The 13417-nt window shown below is 39.6% G+C and overlaps 1 protein-coding gene across 1 annotated transcript in view; it reads right to left on the bottom strand.

Moving 5' to 3' along the window:
- Positions 1 to 13417, bottom strand: part of AFF2 (AF4/FMR2 family member 2) — a 251957-nt gene that overhangs the window by 83894 nt on the left and 154646 nt on the right. The window contains exon 7 of the mRNA XM_019471047.1: positions 11449 to 11500. Coding sequence (XP_019326592.1) covers positions 11449 to 11500 — 52 coding nt within the window. The remainder of the gene's footprint in view (positions 1 to 11448; positions 11501 to 13417) is intronic.

A 13417-nucleotide genomic window follows, 5' to 3' on the forward strand; every position in this document is an offset into this window, starting at 1 on the left:
CTGCTTCTAGATTGTCCACAAGGACTGCAAAATGTGAAAAATGATGCTTTTCTTTGTCACTATCAATTACCAGACTGCCTTTTGGATAGAAAGAACCAGAAAAAGTACTCCAGTCAGCACAACCTTCCTACATCACAAAGACCTAAGGAGAATGAACTGACAAGAGGCTGGCTCAAAAATATCACAGTAAAATAACTGGCATCTGCAGAAGGCAAATTAGATTTTTGGTCAAGTGTTACAGGGGAAGTGTCTGCTATCCAAAGAAAATATGTATTTTCCATTGCATAACTGAAAATCCAGGATTTTCAGGGAAAAGTATTTGATTTTGAGAAAGTAAAATAGACAAAAAGTATTTTTTAAGAATGCCTTCTCACCCTCTTCATTCAGAAGGATTGATCAGCCACCTAAGAAGGCAATTGCTGAGCCTCAGAGAGTCTCTTAGGGTGAGACAGATGGCACTTCATGCCATTGAACATGTTGGCAGAAGAAGGAAGGCCTTCATGCTTGAACTTTTTCTATGAGCTGCTGCAAATCTAACTTATTTTAACCTCTCACTTTCTAACCAGCTCTGTATGCTTGGGTGAATAGCTACGTGACTCAACACAAGTAAGTTTACAACCCAACATGCTATTCTCCTGTCCTGTAGGTGTAGAAAAGGCTCCTCGGAGACCCAATTCAACAATCCAATAAAAACAAAGACACTTTCCACATTAGTTGAGTTATATTTATAGTTCTCTCTCTCTCTTTTTTCATAGATTATAATTTGTCTTGGAAGTTATACCATGCTCTTATTTATACAGAATGCCTTACCTATGATCCTAAATAACGAACCAAAACCCACTACTTCTCAACTGCACTGTATTGTGCTCTGATTCTCTAATGATACAGTTGGTGCTGACTATGACTTCCTGTGGAGGAGAAGAATGTAGTGTGCAGCAACCAAACCATCCAGAATTGTGCTGGAAATCAGAAAGCCCAAACCCAAAGGCTGAAGGATTAGTATGTGATGATACATGCATAAATATGTGTGTTGTGTTCCTTTTTTTTTTTTCCTTCTTTACTTCATTGGTTACACTCTCCTCTACCTGTCCCCTAATGTCAACAGAGGAAATTGTATTTCTTTCTTGCTAATTGCCTTTGACATGAAGTTGGCAACCTTGTACTTGAGATTCTGTGTGTGATGTTCCGGGTCAGTCACACCTCAAGGACAAAAAGCCCTATGTTACTGTATCTAGGACCAAAAACAATGGAGAAGATACTCTCTTCATCGTGTTGTATTTTTTAAAAATGAGTATTTTTCCTTCAGAAGCCAAACATGTGGGATGGATCAGCTAAGATCCATTTTTTGAAATATCAGGTCACCAAGCATGTGGTATCTACAGATCAGAATGGTTCATTGAACTCTCGCAGTGTATGAACCACAGAGAGCTTCTCATCATTGCTTTGAGCAATGCAGTAACTTCCATGGCTTCACAGAGAGATGCTCAAGGAACCTCCATGGCTTCACAGAGAGATGCTCAAGGATACTTGAAATATTGGAAATTTAATTTCAGTTGGTGCAGTGGAGGCTGGGTAAAATGAAAAACAGAGTTTAAGTGACCAAATCTAAAACAGTCTGTCTGTGGGTTAGGAGTCACCTTCATCCTTGATGTAAGTGAACTGCTTTTAATTGAGCAACAACACAGATATATTTGGGCTTTTGTCAGCATTTTTTCCCAAATCCCTAAGTTTCCATCAGGCCAATGGTGGAAATCAAACTAAGGAAGCGTGCTACGAAAAACGTGGCCACTTCCCATTCTTGAAGGACTATTCTGTATTTTTTTAAAAAAATGAAGAAGAGAGCTACACACATTGAGTATGTACTACACTCTGAGGAGTGCTTTTTGCTTGTGTAGACATACCTGAGCCGGTTTTAAGTTAGCTAGTGTGGGTACTGTGAACATTGTTGCTTTTGTCGCACAGGCTTCAGTTTACTCAGTGTCTTTGGTGAACTTTACAACAAACTGTTAAGGCTACCTGTCAGTGAACAGACTTATTTCAAAGATAACTCACATATCATGTATGCTTATTTTAGGACTTTAGTACCAATATACCTTGACAGAAGAGGCTTGAAACAGTGCCTTCCTTCCCCAATTATTCTGATATACGCTGGATTCTTCCAAAAATGTTTTTGGTGGGAAGTTGCTAATTGTACTAATTTTGACTCCTCCACCCAACAAAGGAGAAATTGTAATATGACATTACAAATTCTACTGATTCTACTTTTGTAGTCCTACAAAACACTGTCAAGTTGCTTTACAAATGCTAATCAATGTCTCATGAAGTCTAGTAGATTTAAATACTCTGACAATACCAATTGACTTGAGTTCTATGGCTGAGAGCAGAACTCCTGGCTAGAGCTAGGCCTGATTTTTCATAAGAATTGTTTTATTTGGAAAACAAATATAAAGCCCTGGTGACAGAAAAATTTGGGAAAATTGTACTGAATGGTCCACGTTTAAGAAAAAAATTCTAAATTGAAATTCTGGTTTGAAACATCATTTCCTAGCAAATAATTTGTTACAAATCCATTACAAATGATCTAGGCTTAGTGGGTGATAATCCTACTGTGAAAATATAACACATCTAGCTAGGAATAAAACTCAGTATTTGTCGTCGTCTTATTTACTGATGATTTTTCTAAAGTGTGTGTTTGGTTCAACCCTCCAGATGGCTAATAAATCAAAAAAATCCATTATTTGTTGGGTTTACTCCACAGCCTCATTTCAACATGTTAATCATGTGATTAAAAATCTTGAGGAGGCAAAAGAAATAGAGAAAAGGTCAAGAAACATAAGAGAAACAAAAAGTCTTCTCTAAACTTCCCTCAAGAAATAAGCAGCAAAAGTCTAGATTCAAAGAACATCCTGTGACCTCATTGTGCAGCTGCAGACAGTCTCCACAACCTGTGTATTCCTCAGTTTCCCAGTTCTAACAGAAGGAGAGTAATTCTTTGTATCTCCATCCCTGAAACTTAGGTGAACAGTGCTGATATTTTGAGGTCTTATAATGAGGTGTACTTTTAGTGTGCAATGTCCAATTGTTACTTTTGCAACTTTCACACGAGTTATAACTTGCTGCGTCAAAATGGAAAGGAGGATAGGCAGACAACTTGGAAACAGCCCCTTGCACCCCTGCTCATTCGCAGTTTATGTCCTTAGATTTTCCTTTGGGGCAAAGGCCTTTATTTCATTCCTTCGAGAGTCCAACCTATCCTTAGTCTCTTCCCTACTCTATAGCAATGAATAGTTCCCTAGACTTGAGAAGCGAAAGGGCAGAGTCAAAGAGTACCAGCAGTGGCAGTGCTGGGAAGATGTGAATTGATGTTGCTATTGTTCATGCCGCCCATTTATTTCCTATGCAGGACTAAAGACTTTAAGGATTTTAACTTATACTGAACATTACATCTATACTGAATGTTAAATCGATTACAAACAGGCAGCAGAAGTAACAGAGGTAAACACACATGAAATAACTCTTTGCCAGCCTTGGTCTGGTTTAGTACATTGCTCAGATGACTTAGCCAATTACTAAATTGCACAGCTCCAAAAATTATACTTAAAAGTATTGCCATGAAATTGGTAATTTGGTAAAGCAGGCACGCTCTCTGTGAGAGCACCCTGCCCAAATCAATTGCACCGTCACACTGTGGTCCTGACCTGTCCCTATGAGCAGACAGGTCTGTTCTGGGAAGATTCATCCTGCTGGCACAGAATGGAGCATCTCCAACCCCAGCAAACCTTGCAGTGGCAGATGAATTCATCGTAAGAAAAATTAAGGTGTTTAGTTCTCACTACTGTTCTCCTGGAATACCTCCAGGGGAGATCAACTTTCACTTCTTCTCCCCTTATTCTGGCTGACAGAAGCTAATTACTAGATTTATCATGCCCTTTTCATCACCTACTTTACGCTTGTTCTAGCCACCTATGAGTCCCTCCTTCAGACTTTTGCAAGCCCCCCCAGTCTCAAAGCCAACACTACCACTATCCTCTACTGGTGTAAAAATCTCCCAAGAATTTAGATTTTGAAGTTCACAGACGGTTGCTTGGGCTTTTACAAAAAAGCGACACTGCAGATGGCCAGCGTAAGAAAGCCAGACACTTTCTTTACCAAAATGCTTCACAAGGCATTCATGATAAAAATCACACTCTCCTTTCGAGGAGAAAAGGGAGATAAATGATTCCTATGTGGTCGGATTAGTGAGTGTTGAGCACTGAGATGGCCTGCAGATATCACAGACTTCAGATTTATTTTTATAGGACAGTATGGTCAAGTCTGGCTTTTCTCTTAACAACAACAATGCTGATGTCAATCAATTATCTCACCTGCTGCTGCCTCTGCTTGCTGCCAAAACAATACAGGGCCTTTGCATAAGTGGTATACATAGCAAGAGGCCCTGGGGAAATATATTTTTCCTCCATGCTTATAATAAAGACTCCATTACAAAAAAATGTGTGCACAAGCATGCACACACACAGAGCACGTGACCCGTCCTGTGGACTGAAAGCTGCATCTCCTTCCTCCCTTCCAACCCAAAAAGGCTGGCAGATCTCCAGCGTCTGGTCCTTACGGCTGTACGGAGGAACAACTGGCCTTTCCACCTCTATTTAATTAGTGACAAAGGCATCAGGTCTTTTTAAAGCTTCTCCTTCAGGTGAATGATATCTTATGGTATGAATGACAGAGCCTGGCTGCTTCAGGCTGGTGGCATGAAAAACTAAACCCAAGACAAGCACCTGTTTAAGATAGCGCTGAGGGGCTATGAAGTACCTGCTTACTTGTAGGGAAGTGAGGAGAGGACTTCTTGCAGCTGTATTTATCCACCTTTTCAACTAAGGCATTTCATTCCCCCTGTTAGGGCTGCCTGCCTGCCAGTATTTTCTTTTCCTGTATTATTTTCTCTACTGTGGCAGAGGGTTTTTGAGACACTGAGCTGCCAGTGCATACTAGGCAACCCATGGAAAAGGCAAGTCAGTGGGAGGGATGGGGCTCCTCCAGCTCCTGTGCTGGTCCGGGCAGCTGCTGCCCCAGAGCCCAGGTTGCATGGCTGCAACCTGCAGGGGCAAACTCGTCGGTGTTGATCTGTAGTACTGTGCACTCTACAGCAACCGTTTGTCCTGAGGGTTGTATTAATCCCCTTCCTCACCGATGGATGACCTCCACAATAACAACATGTGCGGAAACAATTACATGAGATTCTGTGAATTTGAACAAGTTAAAAGCTTTTGATAACACTGTGTATTTTAGTGATGTACCATGTTTTTCGCTCATAACTGTAGCAAGCTCAGCCCAGATCTGAGAGTGGTTACTGAAAGCTTCTGTTGATAATAAACAATTATATGATATGAACCTATGCCATTTCCATGTGAATTATGACCTTAGACATGTCAGCCATCAAATCTCTTATTACCAAAGATTTGCCTAATGGAAGATGGAGTATTCATTTTACACAGTTGATGATATATGGTTGTTTCAACTAGTGTTGTGCAGAATAAAATAATTTGAGTATCAATTAAAATGGACTGAGGTAGCAAGAAGAGACATCTTCATGAAAGGATTTTTCATGGTTATAGACTGACAAGGTTGGAGAATGACTGTATTATCCTAATAGCTTCTGTTTTCATTAATGGCTTAATGAAAATATTTCCCTACAATTATAAAACATGACTGTAGATCTTAAACACTGGAATGTGGGTTCTTTACCAAGACACACGCTGCTGTGGCTACAACTGATGCTGCATCACTCTGGGATTTCAATGGAACCCAATGACAGATAAACTGTTTACATTAAAAGACTCTATCAAAGTTATTTTGCACCTAGTTTCATCCTAATCCATCTGATTTTTCTATAGCTTTGACAAGATGACCTCTCTCACTGTGTGTGCAGTATTGATGTCATTACTGAAGCGCTGTTCTTCAGTCTTTCTGCTGATAACAAAGTAAATGGAAATGTGGAGAAACCTTGGGGAGGTAAACAGCTTGTTCAGGATCCAGCTAAAAAATGGGAAAAATTACAACACGAAAGGATATCTATTGTTACAAGGAAAGTGGTCACTGTTCCACTTTAAAAAGTGTTTACATGATAAGATGAAGGCATACTGTGTCTTAGAATTTCATAAACTTTTAAAAAATCTAACTTGAGTAAAGGCTTTGAAAGCTCAGTATGCATTATAAGAATTCAAAGCTCAGCCTATGTCCGATCACCTTTTTAGACTCAGCTACAAAGTCAAACATTTTGTATGTAATTACCTAATACTAGCCTAGCGAAAAAGAATTATGTTTGTGTAAAATGCAAACGATAGAGCAGGGCCATGGATTATATGCATGTCTTGTGTTTGTATGGTTATCAGAGAGGTGGCAATAAAGTGGCAATCATTAAGGGAACGAGGAAAAAAAAATCAAAGAGACGAGAAAAACATCTTATTGATTTGTTCTGCCAAAACCACTATATACATAAAATACTGAAAATGGAGCAGGTCTGTAACTAGTATTAAAGTTTCTTTGGTTCAAAAACACACAGAACGCTAGAAATGTGCTTTAAATTAAGTACGCGTTTCAAAGGTTAACAGGACTATTCCTTAGGCAGAAGAACAAAGAGGAGCTGGTTAAAGAAAATTTGGTACACTACAACTACTTAAAATACTGTATCCAGGCACAACTCATTTGGATGCCTTTGAGCTCAAAGCTAATTTGAGTTATACGGAGGTGCTTTAAAGAACAAAAATACTAACCTGTGTTTTATCTAAGCTCTTTTAGCTGAACTGAGCTACTAATTAAAAATCTTCACTACTCTTCCTAATTTCTGATGTATTTTTTTAACAGAGTAATAAAGCCATCTGAAAGCTCTATCCTTCCTCACAGAAGAGTGTTAACATTAGCATCTCTGAAATGCCTTGCCATGTAATGATTTTACTAATAACACGCCTGTCATCTGCCTTGACTGTATCTCTCGTAGCCAATCTAAAAATATCGTGCAGTAGGACTTCTGAATGCAATACCGATGCATATGCCAACATTCCTCTCAGTGACAATATTACAAGAGTTTACAATCCAGGCAATGCTTAAATGTAACAATATCTCTCAAATAATACATTAAACAGATGTGTACCTGGTATTATAAATATGTGACATAAAAATCCATTGGGTTGGTCAGTGTGCATATTAAAAACCATTCAAGTAGGTCAAATCGTGGATAACTTAAAACTTTAAAGACAGCAATTTTAATAAAACTGTCAATACAATTTTCTTTGTAAAAACATTTGAGACTGATTATGCTGCTTATATTGAAAGAGAAACACAAGGTCTATATCTTTAGATCTTTTATTGAACTGTGAGCACAGCATCAATAACTGCTTCTCAGCTGTAAATGAAAATTGATTCCAGATCTAACCCGTCGTTTTCTGTGTGTCTTTAATCCCAAATCACCCGCAATGAGACATAAGAATCAGCATTTTGTCTATGGGACAAAGCACGTGTCATACGGCCAGCTCTGAAGTCCCTACACTGAAGATACTGTGGGGTGTGTTTACGTGTATTAGATGTAGGCGGTAACTGCGGTCTCTCCAAGCGAGGCCCAAAAAGTGATGATGGGAGTTTGCAGCTGGAGTGACTTGTAACTTGCCTCGCGCTCTATTGCAAAGATCAATATGATCCAAAGCTTTACAGATCTGAAGTCTGAAGGGACTTGCAATGAACATCTCATTGGACCTCCTGCATGTCACAGCCCAAAGAAATTCACCTGACAACTTCTACATCAAGCCCACAACTGCCAGAAGTCTAAAAGGAGAGGGAACACAAGGTTTCCACGTGATTTGCAGCAGTTTGGCACTTGTAGTTTGGATTTCCAGTCAGCTCTCACTTGCTGAAGCCTCTTAAGCCCTCTGGGGTGAAACTAAAGTGTATTGCCTCCTTTCAGGAAGTTTTTTCTTGGTGACACGTTGTAGGCCATCATCATGCGTGCCTTAACTCTTTTTGGCCGAACCAAAAAAGACCTAACACTTATATTAAGGAGGGTTCTCCAGATCAAGTTTATAACTCTTAGGAACAATTTCCAGTTATTCAAAATGCTGTTTGAAAAGTGAATGCCAGAAGTGGGCAGCATGTTCACTAACAGCCTTGCTAATACTATCTATAGAATAAATACCTTCCACTGACTTCAGTCTAGTAGTTCTCATCCAGAAATCAGGCTCAACTTCTTAATTATATGACTCACTGGAGCTATCATGTGTGTTGGGTTTCTCCTCAGCAGTGGGGAGAAAAGGAAGGAGATGTTTAACACCTGAAAGAGCACAAGGTCCACAGACCCCTAAACAAATGCAATACAGCTCAGAAGTAAGTGTGCTCGTTTACAGGAGTGAGAGAATAAGACAGAAGAGCTTTGTTTCTTGCAGACAAGCTTCTAACAATCTTCCACCATGACAAACGGACTACTGGTAGTGTCAGAAGACAGGCTGATTGACCAAACTCTCTCCACATACTACAGACATTCACTAAAAGTTGAGATCAAGGTGCATTTATGGATCAGTGTCACTACTGCCCCCACCGTGTAAAGATTGAAGGGTGCCTAGCAATTCTCAAAGGACAAATCCTAGGGCTCCCTACTGACTATCATTCTCAAAGAATTTCAATTTCCTTGAAATACAAGTAGAGATAAAGATAACAAACTTGATTTTTACATACTGTGTTTTTATTAATAAAAATGAGTAAATGCCAGCTCATGCTTCACATTGGCTGCAAGCCTATAGCAAAAAAAAAACCCAGAAAGATTGTAAAGACAATGATTACATTTCCTTACAGAAATGTTGCATAAACTGTTAGAATGGTTTTGAGCTGAGAGTTTTAATCTTTACTCTCCCTGTCAGAATGCGCATGTGTGTACAGCTGAATTACAATGGTTATTTGACTGCAAAATCTTTATGTTAAAAAAGAAGTATTTTTCTAACTTTGGGCTCCACAGCTGAACATTCAACATTGTAAAATTCACATACTGTAATTGCCTTGATCTGTCCCTCATGAATGAATATTTTATATACTTTTTGGAAAAAACACTTTGCAGTCAGAAACCATTGCAGTTACTTTGTTGATGTTTATGTGTCTGACCAGTGGGCAGACCAACCTTTATTTCCATTTCCAATCCCCTCTCTTTAAAGAGATACAGCAGAAGCTGCTAAAGTGTGAAGGCACTGCCAGTGTAATGTGTGAGTGATGCAGCAGAGCCACGCTGCTCAGCTTTGCAAGGCCTTAGTCCAGGATGCAGTGTGTGACAAAAATCTAAAGGACAGACACATACAGTCATTCATTCAGGAAACCTAAAAAGCTGCACGATTCTTTCCTATAATGTGTATAACTTTGTCTATACCCTCTATCTGTAATACAAATAAAAGAGATGCAACCATACATATGTGGGGTACGTAGGAAAGGTGAAGGTTTCCCTTGAAGTGCAGGGCATTTAAGAAATATGCTCAGCGTGCTTCCTGTCCAGACAGTTCATTTATGTTTTACATGATTGGAAGCATTCACGTTTGGAATCCCTAAATATTCAGACCATAATCTGTTTCTTAAGAAGGTATTTGGGAGAGCTTAGGAGATTTGAATCAATTCTAATCACTTAGAGTGAGATGAAGCTCACACTGCGAAAAGGAAAAACATTTTCTACGTACTATAAAATTTTGAGAAACTACATGAATGGTCCTTATTGTGCTCTCTTGTCCGTCTGCAGCTTATGCTGTGAATGGCATTACTGGAAAGTCACATGAAGTTTTGGTGCAGTCTGAGGCTTCCTACAGCTCGGGCACATCACCACCACACAAAGACTCAGGCTGCAGCCCCTGAACTGGGAGCAATGTGACACTGTTCACGAGCATGACGCTGCCTTTGCGTAAGAGGCACGCATGTACCACACAACAGCAATGATGTTTTGAGAGCTATTAATCCTCCACTGTGCAGTGCAGACATAACCATGCCTTTCCTGCTTGGGATTAACATGAGAGATGACACCTATTCAAGTCAGTGAGGGCTTTTTGTTTGATGTCACCAAACGCTGGTCCAGGCATTTGCTTCTTCATTCAACAATGATACATGATTTCATCTTAGCAGTGTAAATTGTGTAAATTTGGAATAATTCTACTTAAGTCACTAGAAAACTAATACTGTAGGAAAACAAAAATAACTCCTACCTGATAATATATTTCCATTTCTATATTTTTGGGCATCTCAGTATCACAATGTCATTTTATAGGACTATTTGGGCAAGTTTCCAATAGATCAGGAAACCTGCTGCTTTCATAAGCCACCATGTTTTTACAACAGCGCATTGCACAAATACAGGCTTTTGATCCTCTGGCTTCAGATGAGAGTGCAAGTCTATCTCGGTGCTAAAAAATACTGACTTGTATGACTAAGGGGTCAACTGACACCAGAAGGTAAATCTTTCCTGGCATGATGGTAAAGGACGGATTAGGTAGGTTGAAGGAAAACATTTAGGTGGTTTAAAAATAAATAAGAAAGAAAGATCGACTTATAATTAACATTTCCCAGGCTGAACAGATGATCTTATGCTGAATTATAGCATTACCTTCCTCTCTATTGCAGACGTTTACACATTTGAACCTATTGCATATATAAAGTAACATGAAGGATGAATTTAACCCAAACTCTCTTTTTTTTTTTTCTGATAAGAATGTTGAGAATATGAATGTCACCAGCTTTATTTCCCAGCATTATCCATAAATATTTATAAAGTGGGAAGGGTAGAGAATGACATGAGCCAGTTTTTTGAAAATGAATCTTCATTAATGTCCCAAGTAGGTTGAGAGACTTTCAGTATTGATTTATAGCTACAAACTGAGGATTTTCCCTCTCACAAATGGGAATCACTGGATTACTAACTATGGACTCCCCAGCCCTTTACTCACTGACTGGAACAAAACTTACGGACCCAATCTTCTCGGGTGCAGTTGTACAAATGAATTGCAGAGTGCAAACCAACTCTGCAGTTGTGATAGTTGCCTGATGTGGTCATTTTACATCCACTTCCAAAAAGGTCATCAATTTCAGAAATTGATTGCGAAACAAGTGGAGGCTGCTCCACAGTTAGTTTGGAAACTCAGAGCACATCAGCTATTCCTGGGTGATACCATGTGCGGTCTCTTATTCCAAGGCTAGTAAGTCATGTTTTGGTTTAGTTTAATCCACTTCACAAAGTTAATTCAGCGACACTAACAAAATGCATTCCTATTTAAGAATAAATTTCCTCCCTCAGAGGTTCTATGCACAAGCAAGATTTAAGCTAATGGATTCTGCAGCACCCCAAAATGCTTTTGATGCAAATACAGTAAACCAACATGCAATCACATTCAACTGAGGAAACAACTTTTTCAGATTATATGCACTTATATCACATGTATTTACCTGTTCATTGTCATCTTCATCACTGCTGAGTTTCAAATCATCCTCAAGCATTCTGAAAAAAGAGACAATACAGAATTACATTTAATGAATTAACTTTATATACAATGGGCTGAATCTACCCTTCAGCAAAGTCAGAGGAAAAACTCCCTTTCAATTCAACAACAGCAAAATCAGATCTGTGATAAGTAAACTGATGAATACTCCATGTATGTATGTATTAGTCTTTCTGTGTTACGCTAGGTAAGAACAAATGACTTTCAGACTCATCCATCATAAAGTTTGGCACTCAGCTCCGCTTTCATGTCCTCTTTTATCTGCACATTGTCTCATGGTGATTAGTCCATACACCCCTATGTGTATATCGGAAGGTAGAAGGGAAATTCAGCTCTGAGACTGTTAAAAACTGAGAAAAAGGCCTCCATGTTTCATTCTTGATCTAGGGCATCACTGACCTTCTTTGAGGCTGGTAGCAATCCCCACCCTATCAAACTGAGAATTCATAGTGGAGAACAGCAAGAAGAGGAGGAGCTTGTCTGAGGTTTGATGGGACCTCACAGTTGTTAGTATCTAAAGGCAGAGCAAGCATTTTCCAAGCTAGGAATCTGCTAATTCATATCCCCATTTTTATTTTTATTTCTTTTTAAATACAGGGAAATGTCACATTGCTGCTCCCTGCCCTTGATTAAAGGGGAAGGAAACTCCTAAAATATGTGGCTGTCCCAATGCCTCCTTCCTTTCCTTTGGCAGAAGAAAGAGTTGAATAATGCATGTTACTATATTAACACTCGTATTACTTCTTTTTTTTTTAATCCAAGACTTGGGTATGGCAAAACATGCAGGGCAAAAACCCGTATTATTTGCTGCTACATCTTTGCAGAAAAGGTCTCTTCTTTCGAGGTCTGTCCACCTAGAGAGGCATGACTACCAGCCACCAAATACACTCCTGTACAGCTTCCCATATATTCACGCTTTTATCTGGTGGTCCTCCTCAGAGCCGATATTACTTTGGGCATGCTTCTGCCTCACACCCATCTTTTCACCTCGACAAATTCTCTATCACAGGATGATGTATGAATGAATCGGCACATCTCATCCAGATCCACTGTGACAGCCACTAAAATTGCTGAGCTTCCTTTCTCCCAGCCTGAGCTCCTTTACCCACGGCAGGAGGCTCACAAATTGCAATTACTGTTTCCTCTCTGCCTTGATGGAGACTGAAGTCTATGATTTTTTTATTGTTAGCCTTTAAATAACTGTAGCAATCAATGGATGTTCTGTTAGGAAGGTTTTTTTTGTTTGAAGACTACCAGTAAATCATGGAAGGCTCCTGGTAGAAAGAATTTTAAAGAGGGGACAATAATCCCAATGTGGAAATATCAGAAGGTTCTAAGCCCTGCTGTTGCTCTTAAAAAGAGAAAGTGCAAGGAGATCTTTAAACTGGTTTGTAAGTCATCTGTCTTTCGGTGACCTCTGTTGTCGGGCAGCTCAGTGGTTACAAAGTATCTGGACACATAACTACTAGTCATTAACGTCTTGATAAATGGCATATGCCTCCCTGTAATATGTGAATCCATAAAAGTAAGAATGTAGCACGGATAAAGAATCTTCCAAAAGTAAGAATTTGTGGTGGGTTGACCTTGGCTGGATGCCAGGTGCCCACCAAGCCGCTCTATCACTCCCTTCCTCAGCTGGACAGGGCAGAGAAAGCGTGATGAAAGGCTCCTGGGTCGAGATAAGGACAGGGAGATCACTCAGCAATTACTGTCATGGGCAAAACAGACTCGACTTGGAGAAATTAATTTTAATTTATTACCAATCAAATCAGAGTAGGATAATGAGAAATAAAACCAAATCTTAAAAAAACACCTTCCCCCCACCCCTCCCTTCTTCCCAGGCTCAACTTCACTCCTGATTTCTCCACCTCCTCCCACCGAGGAGCACAGGGGGATAGGGAGTGGGGGTTGTGCTC

Source organism: Aptenodytes forsteri, unplaced genomic scaffold, assembly GCF_000699145.1.
Source record: "Aptenodytes forsteri isolate BGI_AS27 unplaced genomic scaffold, ASM69914v1 Scaffold143, whole genome shotgun sequence".
NCBI lineage: Eukaryota > Metazoa > Chordata > Aves > Sphenisciformes > Spheniscidae > Aptenodytes > Aptenodytes forsteri.